Source organism: Thermobia domestica, chromosome 9 (assembly GCF_964235325.1).
Source record: "Thermobia domestica chromosome 9, izTheDome1.hap1.1, whole genome shotgun sequence".
Classification (NCBI taxonomy): Eukaryota; Metazoa; Arthropoda; class Insecta; order Zygentoma; family Lepismatidae; genus Thermobia; species Thermobia domestica.
In genome coordinates this window covers 281,345,631-281,358,606 of record NC_137462.1, presented here as the reverse complement: position 1 = coordinate 281,358,606, position 12,976 = coordinate 281,345,631, and the positions used below count along the sequence as shown (strand labels likewise).

Below are 12,976 nucleotides of genomic sequence, written 5' to 3'. Positions count from 1 at the left end.
CCAGAATATCATTAACTTTTATTCTTATTGGTCATGCATTCAGAGGAGCATCTGGCACAACCAAAGTGACTGAACCATCTTTTGGTACGTACGTATTTTGCCCATAAACGACACAAATTTCTCCACAAGTCCGCACAACATTTACGCCTTCATCGAAATGAAATTCTAAAATGTAGCACAGTTTTGAGGAAATTTCACTCTTCACGGTACAATATCTTACGTCTCATTACAAGAACTGTAACACTTCTTACACATCTCTATTAATTTCAACTATCAGCTGTGAAGCGGCATCAAGCCTAAACCGCTGCGACCAATATACCCTGAGATTTGGAACACTAACACCATTTCGTGTGCCAACCCTTAGTATTTTTTTATACTACCTGATAGTATTTATATGAGTAGATGTGAAAATAATTAGGAAAAGTGTGTAACAAATATCTAATTAAAATTTTACGTTTTGTACAGATAATAGATGTAGAAAGCGAAGGGAAAATTGATTGGCTCTGGAATAAAAAATGAAATGTAATCTTTTAAGTTTTATGTCCCAGGGTTATGCCGTCTAGGCTAAAGGAGACGATGATGATGAGAAATGAATGAAATGGTGGACTAAGAAAGTGGGAGGAAACGGGAGAACCCCGAGAAAACTTACGTACAAGGTGTTTGTCCGTCACAAAGTTCAGTTGGCGCGAGCTGGGATCGAACCAAGGACCCCATGCACTAGAGGTGAACGCTCTACCACTGAGCCACCGCGGCCCTGGCTCTGGAAAGAGTAGGCGTGATGCTTTATATTTACGTTGTTATTGTTGAATTAATCTTTCACAACGTGTTTGATGAAGGCAGCGTTACAGTGTCGAAACTGTTACATAAGTTTTATTAATATATATTTGGTACTTTGATAGTTTTTGTTTTATTAATCATGTTAACTTTGTTGTCGTGTACAAATGTAAGAAAATGTATACAATATCCCATCGTTCCCTTGTGAGAGTCCTAAAGTATTCAACAATTTCTTGCCGTTTTTGATGTCCATTAATTATGCTCTCACGCAGAGGAAACGAAATGACGCCCGTGCCTGCCGAGCGATTGCGAGTTAGTCTGACCATCGCTTTTCAGTAGTACATGCACTTTGCGCACATACAGAAGTCATAGCTCGTCCAGTGTCGAAGAGAAATGGAGGTATCGAAGGAGCTTGTTCGCGTGTTTGTTGTATGACTTTAAAGTAGACCTAGTAGCTGCCGCACCAAGACGCCGCACATGCCAGGCATTGCTTCCAGATTCCGTTCCGGAGATGTAAGCCTTTCGGTAGAACAGACTGCAGAATTTGACCGCACCTGAAACGACATTTTCCTAAATCATAGTCCGGTAAAAGGTGCATAACATCAACATTCGCGATTGAGATTCCATTTAGAATCCTGTGATCACTGCCACCAACGCAGTAGCGCCGATGATACCGACAGAACAGAACACACGGATCACCGATGATCAGAAGAGAGTAATACTTACTCTCTATTTCCTTCTAACAAAAGGCTCGGTTTATTTATGATGGACAAAGAGAAGTGAGTTTTGGACTACCTAGCTGCAAACGGCTAGCAGCTTTGTAATGTTACTCTATTCACTAGACTAAGCTGAAGCTGAACGTACAGGAAGAATATCTTACTCTACTGGGGAAAAAGAAGCTCTCAAATAGGTGATCACCACCTATTATTCGTCCGGTAGCACGTGCTACTTCCTCAATAAGTAAGACTGAGATAGCCAAGGCTGATATTTGCCCTCTTGCATTTCAGAGATTACCAGAAATGGATTTGAGTCTGTTGGGTTGTGACCATATACTAGGATTCGGTGCTTTGCAGTGTCTCGGCAGCAAAAAGGACATAACTTGCCTTAAAGCTCCGGTGCCGACATTAAAGATGCTAATAGAATACTTACTGGGAGAGTTCCTTTCACCAGTAGATACAACTGGGAGATAGACTACGGTGTATCCTGTTACCCTACTTGTAATATGGGTATTAGCACCTGATCTAGAAATAACGAGGGAGGGGAGTAGTGACTCAAGGTGGGTCAATGCCACCAGCTTTCTCCGCGTATTAGGCATATGCTGATTATCTATTCTATCATTTGGTCTCTACCTACTGCATGGGGTTTCAACGTGTGAAACTCATGAAAGCATGTAAAGGTTGATGTTATCGTAGAAAGGCGTAAGGTCAACCCAAGGGCGTCGTCTGAATCATGCCAACGGTCCTGTTATACTCTCAAAGGACCAATTACTACCAGTGACCATTTTCACTGGTATTTCAGGTGATCTCAAAGAACGACAAAATCCTCCAATTTAACAATGCGTCAATGTACTCAGCAGGCGTGGTTTGAGGAACTTCCAACATTTTCACTGGCCCGCTCAATTTCCCCGTTTAACCCTATTATTCAACTCTCTGGTCGGTATTGTCGTCTCCATCATTACCGGTGCAATTGCATGAATAATGACACACTACTCCTATGAAAACACAATTTCGCGAAAAATATAAGCCACTGGTAAATACGTTTCTAATTAAGAACGCTGTATTTTGTGAAAGGTGTTTATATTATTTTGATAACTATCTGCATCTTCAAGCATGTTCCATACAAAAAGCATAACGTGAAATTATTTTGCCACAATACATTTTCTTATCAATGTATTGGAATTACTGTACAACTATCATCTTTTTACTAACTTTTCATAGAATCTTCGCTTAGCTTTTTTAACCCAATGATCTTGTTCTTTTACCTTTGATAATATTCTCAAAACGATTAAGAGAAATATTGCCTTCGTTCACTCAACGGGGCTATTTCTTTCACTAAACAGAACTTTACGGGCTACATCAGTCTATCAAATGTAAACATTCCATATATGTATTTTCAGGAAACAGAAAACAATGTATTTGAAGAGTTGTGCGTTTCATAGTCTTGTTCCAAACAGGATTATAGAAGCCTTAGGCACATATGATGAAGGAAGAGAACAGAGTTTTCACATTTTATATCAGAATTTCAGTTTCTCCTTCCCTCCCCCTCTTCCTCCATTAAACTTGACGACGCACAGAAGATGTATATAGGATGTTCGCAACAATATATATCAGCAGTGTGACCATAGGATCACACCATAAAGAGGACAGCCCTCGAAATAAATACATAAACGTCATTATGTAGTGGAAAATTAAAAAGATACTTTCAAATGATTGTTGATCACATCTTGATAGGCGTAGGTTTGCGCTATTTGTATCACTTTACGAAGAACAGGCGACAGTTTTCGAGTTTTAAATAAAATAAATAGAGTACATAGATGTTATACTGATAAAGTTGCCATCAGCAAGATTTTTGTATGTCAGTGGCAAGGTATCACGAGTGAGATACTCCGTCCCATCGATCTTAGGTGGAAGAATCCCGATTGAAACACATCATCCTTCATTGTTATCACGATTGGGATACTCCGTCTTGTCGATCTTACGTGATAGAATCCCCATTGGGACACTTCATCTTCAAATGGTTAAACTGCAAATATTAAGAGCTCTATTGCTCTCATGTAAGGCCCGATACCTTTTGGAAAATTTTAGAAATAAAGGGATAAAAGCAGGAGACATGTCGATAACGGAGGTATTAACTTTACCATAAAATTGTACATAGAGCCTTTCTATCTCAACTGTACCCCTCCTGGCGCTACTGTCGATATGTGATTTCCCGTACCTCCCTCAAAAGATGAGGGACAAGTTACTGCTGCCGAGATCTTTCATTTGTTAGATGCGAAAGCGTTGCCACAATGAATTATTTCACGGACTTCGCTGTGCTCTGTCTTGTCAGCCACTCTAAGTAGCCTACGATCTTCACTCGTCAAGGCCAAACGACTGAATGACAAATTGGCAACAGAGCTGAGGTCATTCACTTCTTTTCCCTAAGCAAAGGGAGGGTTTCATCAGCTAGAGGGCTGCGGGGGTGGGGCCGAAGTATAGTTCGCATAGTTTCCGAGGGCACAGGTGGAATAGACAGGTTCTAGTAAGATAACAAAAGCATAAATGATTAAAAACTTAATTATGTTTGGATGTACACTCATGTCCAAAATTATTGTCGCATGTCTATAAATATGTTGTTGTAAGAATATAATTTGATAACGAATTCCCCGGTATTTCTTATAATGTTAATATGTGTATAATCGGCAAAGACATGTATGTAGCAAATTTCATGTCAAAAGAGCAGTAAATAAGAACAATAAAACGAAAATAAAACTTTCTTGTCCATTTAGCAACATTTTGTTTTACTCATTCTAATTTTCGTATTTATAATTCTCTTCCTACGAAATTTACCACAAATATACATTTCCCAATTATGCACATAGTATCAGTATTAAAAGTACCCTGCAAAATCATTTTCAAATTATATTCTTACAAGAAGACAGTTATAGATATGCGACAATGATTTTGGACATGAGTGTACCTAGGTACATGTGGTGTTCAACAAGAGATAACCACACAATTTTCAACATAGATCTAAACTGGAAATATTCGACGAGAATGAACTAAATAATTAGAAAGTATTTTATGTAACACTATGTTTATTTAAAAGGACAGTCAGATATAAAATGCTCTCCCGTAATTTTAATTTTCTATTTGACTTATGACTATCTCCGACGTTGTAGTCTCAATAATTTGAATGTACACTTACGCTTTCAAATCACAGTTTTCCTTTCGTAAGTCGTCACAGGTCTTCTCTAGAACTTTACAAGTTTCTTCCAGACGCTTAACTTCCTCGTCCAAATGAGATCCATCCGACTGTACGCCACGGCTCTTAACCTTTTTTGATTTGCATAAACAATGGTTTTCAATGACAGGAACTTCGTTCTTCGAAATTATCTTTTGGTTGTTCCTTAGCCGGATATCATCTTCCTCATTGTATGCTTCGTTTAGAATCTTTCGCATGTTCCTAATCACGTCTTGTAAACGGTCGTCAGCTATCCAAAGAAAGAAAAAATATACAATTTTACAACGACAATAATTACTATCACTAATTTTCACTTGTTCAACTGATAGCATAAACTATTTTACAGACACGTGAGAAACTAACTCACCTAAAAAAAAGTCTAATCACAACTTTTTATCGGCGAGGGAAGGGGGGTCAACTGGAGAAACCGACGACTCAGTCGCAACCTGTACATAGGACGAGTGAAATTGCGCTTGAATGAAGGAGAAACCAATAATGTGTAAATTGGAAGAGGAGTCAGACAAGGATGTAGTATGTCGCCCATTGTTTACAGTGAATGTTTAATGAAGGAAGCATTAATGGGAATTGGAGATTTCAAAATTGGTGGGCAGATCATTAACAAGATCAGATATGTAGATGATACGCTCATCATAGTTACAACCGAAGAAAGACTACAGATGACTGACAAAATAGTTGACACTGGGATACTATATGAAATGGAAATCAAGATCGAAAAATCGAAAGTCATAAGAATATTCCGTGGAAATGTGCCCTTATGGGTCAGAGCCGAACAAAGAGAACTTGAAGAGGTCGATCATTTCAAATATGCTGGAAGTATTTTGGCGAAGGACGCTTACTGCACCAAAGAGATCAGGTCAAGAACTGCCATAGCCAAAGAAGTATTCAACAAGTAAATGTTACTCTTAACTAGCAGGCTCAATATTGGACTTAAGAAGAAGTTGGTCAAGTGCTATATATGGAGCATTGGGCTGTATGGTTCAGAGACCTGGACATTACGGAAGTTAGAGAAGAAATATTTAGAAAGCTTCGAAATGTGGTGTTGGAGGTAGATGGAGAAGATAAAATGGAAGGAAAGAGTAACAAACGAAAGTGTTTTAAAACGGATAGAAGAGGGCCCTTCTAGCCACCATCCTTTCTAGAAAGGCCAATTCGATTGGACGCATCTTGTGAAGAAATTGTCTTCTTCACACCGCCATATAAGGAAAGCGAGGAATAGGAAGAAGAACACAGGTGATCAATGATTTGAAAAATAGAAGAAAATATTGGGAGTTAAAAGAGGAAGCTGAAAATCGAGAAACATTTCCAGGCCCAAACTGAAAATTAAGAAAAAAGAACTCATTAGCCTCAGGACCTGCCAAAAGGCAAATACTTAATAATAATAATAATAATAATAATAATAAACTATAAAAACATGCAATGGAACCCATTTTAATGGAATCATACGGTAGTTTATTTTATTTCTATTGTATATAGGATTCACTTTACTTAGTGCACGGAGAACTACACTATTTAAGAACTCACATGCTAATAAATGTTTATGCTAAAACCAATGTTTGATTAAGTAAGTACAGGTTTCACCGTTATTTAATTGTTATGTCTAAAAGAAAGAAAAAAATAACCAAAGACTGGCCAAACTGGACTCAAATCTTAATCTTTTCTACATAGAATCTCAAGGAAGGAAAAGTCAATTCTACTTGCTAAATGGACGAGGAGGAAAACAAGGAAATGTGGAGCCTTCACCTTGGGCCTTCGTGACAAGCTTTATCTTTCATTTACCTAATTCAACGTTATAGGTCTTCATTCATTAAACGCTGGCTTATGCAAGCATAACTGAAGCTGTAGTACAGTATATGCAATATGGTTTAAAGTGTTGAGCACAGACCTCTAGAACGACAGTTTCTGACTGTACTGTGCAGAGGTGGGAGAGAGGAGTGGGTAGTGATAAACACATATAAGCCAAAACCAGCTTCGATTCATGTCCTAATCGCATTACACCTATAGAAAATTCTGAGTAAGAAGGAGAAAAAAAAAAAAGTTTTTTCTTTCACTTTTCAATAGCGAAAAATAACCAGTTTGATACAGTGAAAGCTATTTATGTTGGCTACCATCGGTTCCATTGAAAAGTGGCTAATTTATAGAAAATAACTGTGATAGGTTTAGAATAGGATTTCTAGTATTACTTCATTGTAAAATTTTAATAAGCAATGGCACGATAGCTACTTTTAAATAATGTATATAGAGTAATCATAATGACATACAGTACTAGAAAAAATTACGACACTATGTTTGATATATGCATCATACCTTTCTGTTCCTGAAAGCTAGTCTGCTACACTGAATTATTTGGATTGAAAACACAATAACACAACCAACCATAAAATAGAAACATATGTATATAGTATATTGAAATTATATTGTAGCACACTGAATTATTTAGATTGAAAAAAAAAAAAAAAAAAAAAAAAGCAAAATTATAAATTGAACAATTTATATGACTTTTTTCAGTTATTAGTTTTTCTTATTGCAAAATAGTTCCCAATTTTTGTTTCTTTCTTTTCATTTTTGAAAAAAATCCAATATGCTTCAATTCTGTTGTACAGACGAAACATATCATCTGTAAACTGAAGCTCATAGGTGGATGTTTATGCAAGAAGCCATCTGGTGGTAACAGTTGACAATTGAGATGGTTAGCTTTAACCTTGAAAAGTTTCCGGAATTACTAAAGCTCCCTACTGATGAAAGGAGCCGATATAGCTAATGGTTTTACCAAAACAGACAGGGTAAACAAATAGGTACACTCATGTCCAAAATTATTGCCGCATGTCTATAACTGTCTTCTTATAAGAATATAATTTGATAATGATTTTGCAGAGTACTATTAATACTCATACTATGTATATAATCAAGAAAGGTATATTTGTGGTAAATTTTATAGGAAATGAATTATAAATACAAAAATTAGAATGAGTAAAACAAAATGTTGCTAAGTGAACAAGAAAGTTTTATGTTCGTTTTACTGTTCGTATTTACTGCTCTTTTGACATGAAATTTGCCACATACATATCTTTGCCGATTGTATACATACTAACATTGTAAGAAATACTGGGCGAATTCGTTATCAAATTATATTCCTACAACAACATATTTATAGATATGCGACAATAATTTTGGACATGAGTGTACATACAGCCATACGTGCTTTTTCTTACTCACATCTTCTTTCACCACCCCTTTATTAGGGTAGTGTTCTGGCCATTGAACTCCAACAAAAAATCGTGGAAATCCATTCTTCTTTGCCTCCAGTTACGAATACACAACATCTGCCTCTCATATGGGAATACGAAAGAGTTATAAGAAAAATAGTAAACGGTAGTTTGCGTGGCCAAGATACGCAAGTAAATTTATCATTATCATCATAGGATAAATATTGCTTCAATGCGGCCAACTTCCAAGATAGGCAGGTGACCAACTTACAGAGTAATAAGTAACGAATGTCTTAAGGGAAAATGCAGGTTTAAGACGAACCAGGCCAAGATGAGCAGGTGGCCAAGTTGACAGGTTTTACTGTATAAAGTTTTCTTTAGATTAGTAGATGGGTACCTGTATTTTCTTCGACATCACTGTAGACATATATCGTACCTCTTATTATAATGAAAAAAATATTAAGATCATAGTTTAAAACACTGATGTATTTCAAATATTGAATAAATTGGAAAGTATCGATACATCAAAATAAATTATACTTACTACAGAAGCATCTATTACAATCCTAGTGAATAATGCTTAAATTAAAGAACTCTGTTTTTCTCCTCATTCCAGCACATGGCTCAGAAAGTGTATATTTCAGACATAAAATCAAAATGAAATTAAGTGGTAGTTCTTGACGGAAGTCACATCGGTAAAATTTATCTTATAGCTGGAAACTATTGGAGGAAAGCTTGCTTTTAATTACACTGCCTGACAATTACTACGAAACAAGCCCATATTGAACACTATCTTGTTCACATAGCTCCGTGTCTGTGCATCGCTATAAATATCCTAGAAGAGGTCACTAGTGAACTTCTGCGCCCATCATCATAGACAAGCGGTATCTGTGAGGACGTTTTCATGAAGAAAAACTTGCGACATGGCATAAAAAGGTGGTACCACGGTGTCAGTACAACACAGTCGTGCAAAGTACTATTGAAGGGAAGCGGGAAAGATTTTATAAGTGATTACGATCTTGGCAGAGCTGTTGATTGGTTCACACAGTCACTGTCACAGAAGCTGATTACGTGTGCCCACACGAATTGACCAAGTACAGGGGCACTGGAGAATGAAAACATCAATCGTGTGGACTGGCCAGCATATTCTCCAGATCTTAATCTCACTGCACATACCTGGATCCTTCTTGGAAGACAAGCTGCATAGAGAGAATCCACCATCCCGAACCATTCAACCTCACAGAATTGCCCTTAAGGAAGAATGAGCCAAAATACCTCAGATTCTGTTGAAGACTCTCATCGACATGCGAAACAAATATGCAAGATGCTGTGCTACCGCCTTACTGATGTGATCAGAATTCTCTCCATCATGGTAACTTGCACTTTATGTTCTCATTGCATGTTTCTTTGTCTTTTTTTTTTTTTATCACATCAGTTTCTTTGAATGGCGGGGAATCTAAGCTATCTTTTGACACTAAAATTGAACTGAAACCGCTACGTATTTATATTAGATAATGTGAAAAGTATTGAACCTTTTACGCACGAGATAGCGTTAGTGTCCCATATCTCAGGGTATATGAATTAGGAATTAGATTTCTGGGCTGTCAGCATTTGAGGCCATTTAGCCCATCACGTATATATATGAGGGATGATGTCCCTCGGCAAGTACACTATCCATTATGTTAGGTACTATCTCGGCATTTGCCTGGTGTGAATGAGGGGAACCCAGGAAAAAACACACTCAAGATGGCTGGCCTGAAAAAACTGTTACACTTTTTCGACCGAGTGTCCGCACCGGGAATCGAACCCGGGACCACTCGCACCAAAGGCGAGAGTGTTAGTGACTACGGCACGCGGGCCACTCTCAGAGTATATGAGTCTCAGCAAGGCAGGCTTAACGTCATGCGACAACTGACAGTTGAACCTAGTACACGTGCAAAAAGTGTTAGAACTGTTATAATCAAACGTAAAGTATTGCGCCGTGACGATAGGTGAACTTCCCGCAAAACTGTGCTACATTTTATAATTTTATTTCGATAAAGGCGCAAATGCTGCACAGGCCCGTGAAGAAATTTGTATTGTTTATGAGCAAGATACATTAAGCAACAGACGAAAGATGGTTTACTCGCCTTCATTCGATGTTCAAGATGCTCCTCGGAGTGGTCGACCAATCTCAGAAAAAAACGGGGATGATATTCTGGCAAAAGTCGAGGAAGACCGGCATGTGAGCAGACACAAGATCGCCAATGACCATCCATCCATTCAATGACCACCAATGGACAAGCATCCATCACGATTGTTGAGCTCCCTTGTGGCTAAGCGGTTAGCGTACGCGCCTTTGGCGTAAGAGACTCGGGTTCGATTCCCAGAGGGAGCTCATGTCGTTCGAGTCCCACGTGAAGCTGTACGTTCACGTCTCATATAGCCTTGCTGCTGAAAGGGACGCTAAACTGACTATCAAATCAAATGAAATCAATCAGACAGCGTTAAGCTATTCGGAAAACGAGAACCTCGATGTTTGGGTGCCACATGATCTCAGTCGATTGAATTTCTACTTCCGACTCTCTCTTAAAACGTAATGAACTCGAGACATTTCTGAAGCAATTGATTGTAAATGATGAAAACTGGATAATATGAGAGAAAGATTGAGGTCAAAGTAACAAGCAGCTCCACAGTCAGTGGCAAAGCCCACACTGACGCCCAGGAAGGTAATACTGTGCGTTTAGTGGGATTGGAATTGCATCGTGCATCACAAGCGTCTGTCACCAAGCAGAACGATGACTCAGATCTATACTGTTCATAATTAGTGCGAGTGCATCTAACAAGCCAAAAGAAATGGCCGGAAGCGGTTAACAGAAGGGGTGTCGTATACGACGCTGACGTCAGACCGGATACATCTTTAGCGATCCGTCATATATTGAGAGAATTTGGCTGGGTGGTTTTAATGTATCCACCATACAGCTCGGACTTGACGCCGTGAGACTTTTATTTGTTTTGGTTCTACGTAACTTCCTGAATGGTATTAAGTTAATTTTAAGAAAGGCCTATGAAAACCACGTGTCAGAATTTTAGACTAGAAACCACAAAAGTTCTAAAGCGACGGAAAAATGGCAGGAAGTTATCGAACTGTGGCTTCATAACATTATTTTCAAATAGCAATAAAACTATTTTTAATTTTGACCTCCAAAGACTCAATACTTTTTAGATGACCTGATATATCGATCATTTAATGTACCCGATTCATGTTTCCAAAGTTATAGGTCAATATGTATCTATTCCCTAGCAATTATCAAACAGTATATAAAGCTTATGAATGGCATCTGTTCTCCAGTCGCGATTTTTAAGTAGAAGTCATCGTCCATTAGAAGAGGAAGTAATGTTGCATGAAACATCATAAACAACATTAACAAACTACGGAAATCGACTGCTAATAACCAAACGAAAGAAATAAAACGTCAAATAAAGAGTTTTGTTTAAGAAATAGAAAAAAATCAAACGAATTTTAGTTTTATGTCCCATGGTTATGCCGGCTAAGCTAAAAGAGACGGTGATGATGACAAATGAATGAAATGGAAAAATGAAGTGGGAGAACCTCGAGAAAACCTACGCACACGGTGTTTGTCTACCACAAGGTTCACTTGGCGCGATCTGGGATCGAACCCAGAACCCCATGCACAAGAGGAGGAGCCACCGCGGCCCCATTAAGAAATAAAAGTTTGGCAAAATGCTGTAGACGATAGTTATATAACATTTTAAAAATATGCGAAATTGTAACTTTCAAACATCGAAGAGATGCATCAATGCTGGTTTAACAGTAGAGGAAATTTAATACTAATGTCAGGGACATATTTGTTAGAAAGCAACAGCTCACTTAGCTTTTATTAAGCCAAAGCATCTTAATCTTTATATATTTTAACAGTTCTCTTTGTATAGTGTGATATTTTCCTCGGCCAAATTTTTAAAAAGTGTATAAATATCGAATCAAAGAAAATGAAAATAAAATATTACAATACGTAGCTACTACACCGATATTCTACCATTTAAAAAATAGGCCATGTTGTGGAAGAATAAGAGGCTGACAGGTCTTCAGGTTGACAAATTCCAAACCTATAGGCAAAATGCTTCTCCAGTCAGCCCAGAAACTACAGTTACCTATTCACATTAATATCATTAAGTCTCGTACTGCTGAATTAAATAATAACATCATCGCAATTCTTGTCGAGGTTGTAACATTGCATTTTTTGTCTTAATACATTTCTTTCAATATACGATGATTATTTAGGAATAATTTTGACTTCCTTAATGTTCTATTTAGATGTACACTCCTGTTCAAAATGATTGTCGCATATCTATAACTGTCTTCTTGTAAGAATATAATTTGATAATGATTTTGCAGAGTACTTTTAATACTGATACTATATGTATAATCGGGAAATGTATATTTGTGGTAAATTTCATAGGAAAAGAATTATAAATACGAAAATTAGAATGAATAAAACAAAATGTTTCTAAATGGAGAAGAAATTTTTATGTTCGTTTTGTTGTTCTTATTTGCTGCTCCTTTGACATGAAATTTGCCACACACATGTCTTTGCCGATTATACACATACTAACATGATAAGAAATACAGAGCAAATTAGTTATCAAATTATATTCCTACAACAACATATTTATAGAAATTCGACAATAATTTTGGACATGAGTGTACCTGAAGTCAGAGAAACTTAATCCTGATCCTTACTATGTCTTATATGTTTTTGACTCTAGGTCGTATGTTTTTCTGTCATTCATACCAATGTATGAACCATCGCACTGACAAATAACTTGATAAGACACTAGCATATATACTCTCTTGTGCAAACAATAACTTTAATAACTAACTAACAAACTCTATGGCCTGGAGGTTCAATGTCGCATTTACAAAACCTCTCCATTGACCTCTATCCTTAGCCAACTGGATCCAGTTTCTACTTTGTATTCCTATTTCTGCGACATCCATCTTAATATTGTCCTCTCATCTACGCCTAGGTCTTCCT

At 37.4% G+C, this 12,976-nt stretch overlaps 1 protein-coding gene across 4 annotated transcripts in view; it reads right to left on the bottom strand.

Moving 5' to 3' along the window:
* Window positions 1-12,976, bottom strand: part of LOC145660713 (uncharacterized) — a 63,897-nt gene that overhangs the window by 16,490 nt on the left and 34,431 nt on the right. For all 4 annotated transcript variants that reach the window (XM_081726077.1, XM_081726075.1, XM_081726074.1 and 1 more), the window contains one exon: window positions 4,681-4,966. In XM_081726077.1, the coding sequence (XP_081582203.1) occupies window positions 4,681-4,966 (286 nt within the window). The remainder of the gene's footprint in view (window positions 1-4,680; window positions 4,967-12,976) is intronic.